The sequence below is a fragment of the Acyrthosiphon pisum genome, unplaced genomic scaffold (assembly GCF_005508785.2).
Source record: "Acyrthosiphon pisum isolate AL4f unplaced genomic scaffold, pea_aphid_22Mar2018_4r6ur Scaffold_11275;HRSCAF=11891, whole genome shotgun sequence".
NCBI classification, from domain to species: domain Eukaryota; kingdom Metazoa; phylum Arthropoda; class Insecta; order Hemiptera; family Aphididae; genus Acyrthosiphon; species Acyrthosiphon pisum.
This window is the reverse complement of record NW_021759639.1, coordinates 1-1284: the sequence shown is the minus strand read 5'-3', so window position 1 is coordinate 1284 and position 1284 is coordinate 1. Positions and strand designations below refer to the sequence as shown.

Here is a 1284-nt window from a genome sequence, read left to right as displayed (position 1 = left end):
TCAATGACAACAAGATTCATCCGATGAGCCATGCAATGGGGTGTAAATGGCATAGGGAAATTTGTTTTTTACTTTGGATTGAACGCCATTAAATTTGCCAGACATGACACTGGCACCGTCGTATGATTGTGCTACAATGTGATATTTATCCAATTGGTTCTCAGTAAGGAATTCAAATATTTTAGCACATAATGATTCAGCATTTTGATTTTCTGAAACGTCTACAAAACCCAGAAAACGTTCAACAACATTTAGACCAACAGTGTATCTGACACATACAGACATCTGTTCTTCCTTAAAACATCTAAAATTAAGTATAAATAGTGAATAATTAGCATTTATTACTATTGAATCATTTATTCTTAAATATTTAAATGTTAGGTAGTAGGTAGTAGGTAGTAGGTACCTTGCTTCATCAATCATAATTCCAAATACTTTATTACATTTTATTTCCTCAGTTATTTTGGACAGAATGCTTGCTGCAGATAAGTTTACCAATTCATCTTGAATTAAATGACTGGTGAAATTAGTAGTGTTGCTATACTTTTCTTCAAATTCAGGGCAATTTTTTGCCAGTAAATCACATGTTTCTTTAAAATTTCCTATTTAATAAAATATGAATACATGTATTACAAATTCTGAACACAATATGGCCTCCCATACGAACATGTTCATTGGGGTCCATTATTTTCTTAAATACTAATAATAATACTCACCTTTATTTGAAGAAAGTTTAGATTCATCATGCCCTCTGAAAGCCAGTCCTTGGTTTCCCAAAAATAAGGTTATTTCAATAAGAGTTTTTATATATTTTCTATTCTTTTCAACAATCAATTTATGGCTTGAAGATAGTTGTTCATGAATGCTACCCGATGACTTACTTTTAACATGTTGTTCCCATTTAGTCATGCAAGTCAAATGGTGTTTACATGTTGAATGTGCTTCAAGTTTACTTTGCTTATTGCCTTTTTTCCCTCTTGATCCAGTTAACTAAATGGTCAATTACTCAAATGTCAGATTATAATATAAAAAGTATAGGTACCAACTATCATTAAATTTGTTAAACATACTTTTTTCCAATTTTTAAACCCACTTAATGTAAACACATCATCTTGTACACTTTTTCCAGTAGAATAATTACGACAGCAAAAACAAAAAATAGCATCATTCACAATACTATATTCAATCCATTCATATTTTGAATAGTATTTATCATTAAAACTTCGGTTTTGAGAACCAAAATTAGTTTTTGGATAAGTCTACAGTTATAAAATAAAAAATATG

The 1284-nt window shown here is 29.9% G+C and overlaps 1 protein-coding gene across 1 annotated transcript; it reads right to left on the bottom strand.

The window, feature by feature from the left end:
• Positions 1-72: 72 nt before the first annotated feature.
• LOC103311637 (zinc finger MYM-type protein 1-like) lies at positions 73-990 on the bottom strand (the record flags this gene model as incomplete). Its single annotated transcript, XM_008191316.1, has 3 exons — positions 73-304; positions 407-602; positions 717-990. Coding segments are annotated over 3 exons (702 nt in total), but the record flags the coding sequence as incomplete, so codon positions are not given.
• Between the last annotated feature and the right edge of the window lie 294 nt (positions 991-1284).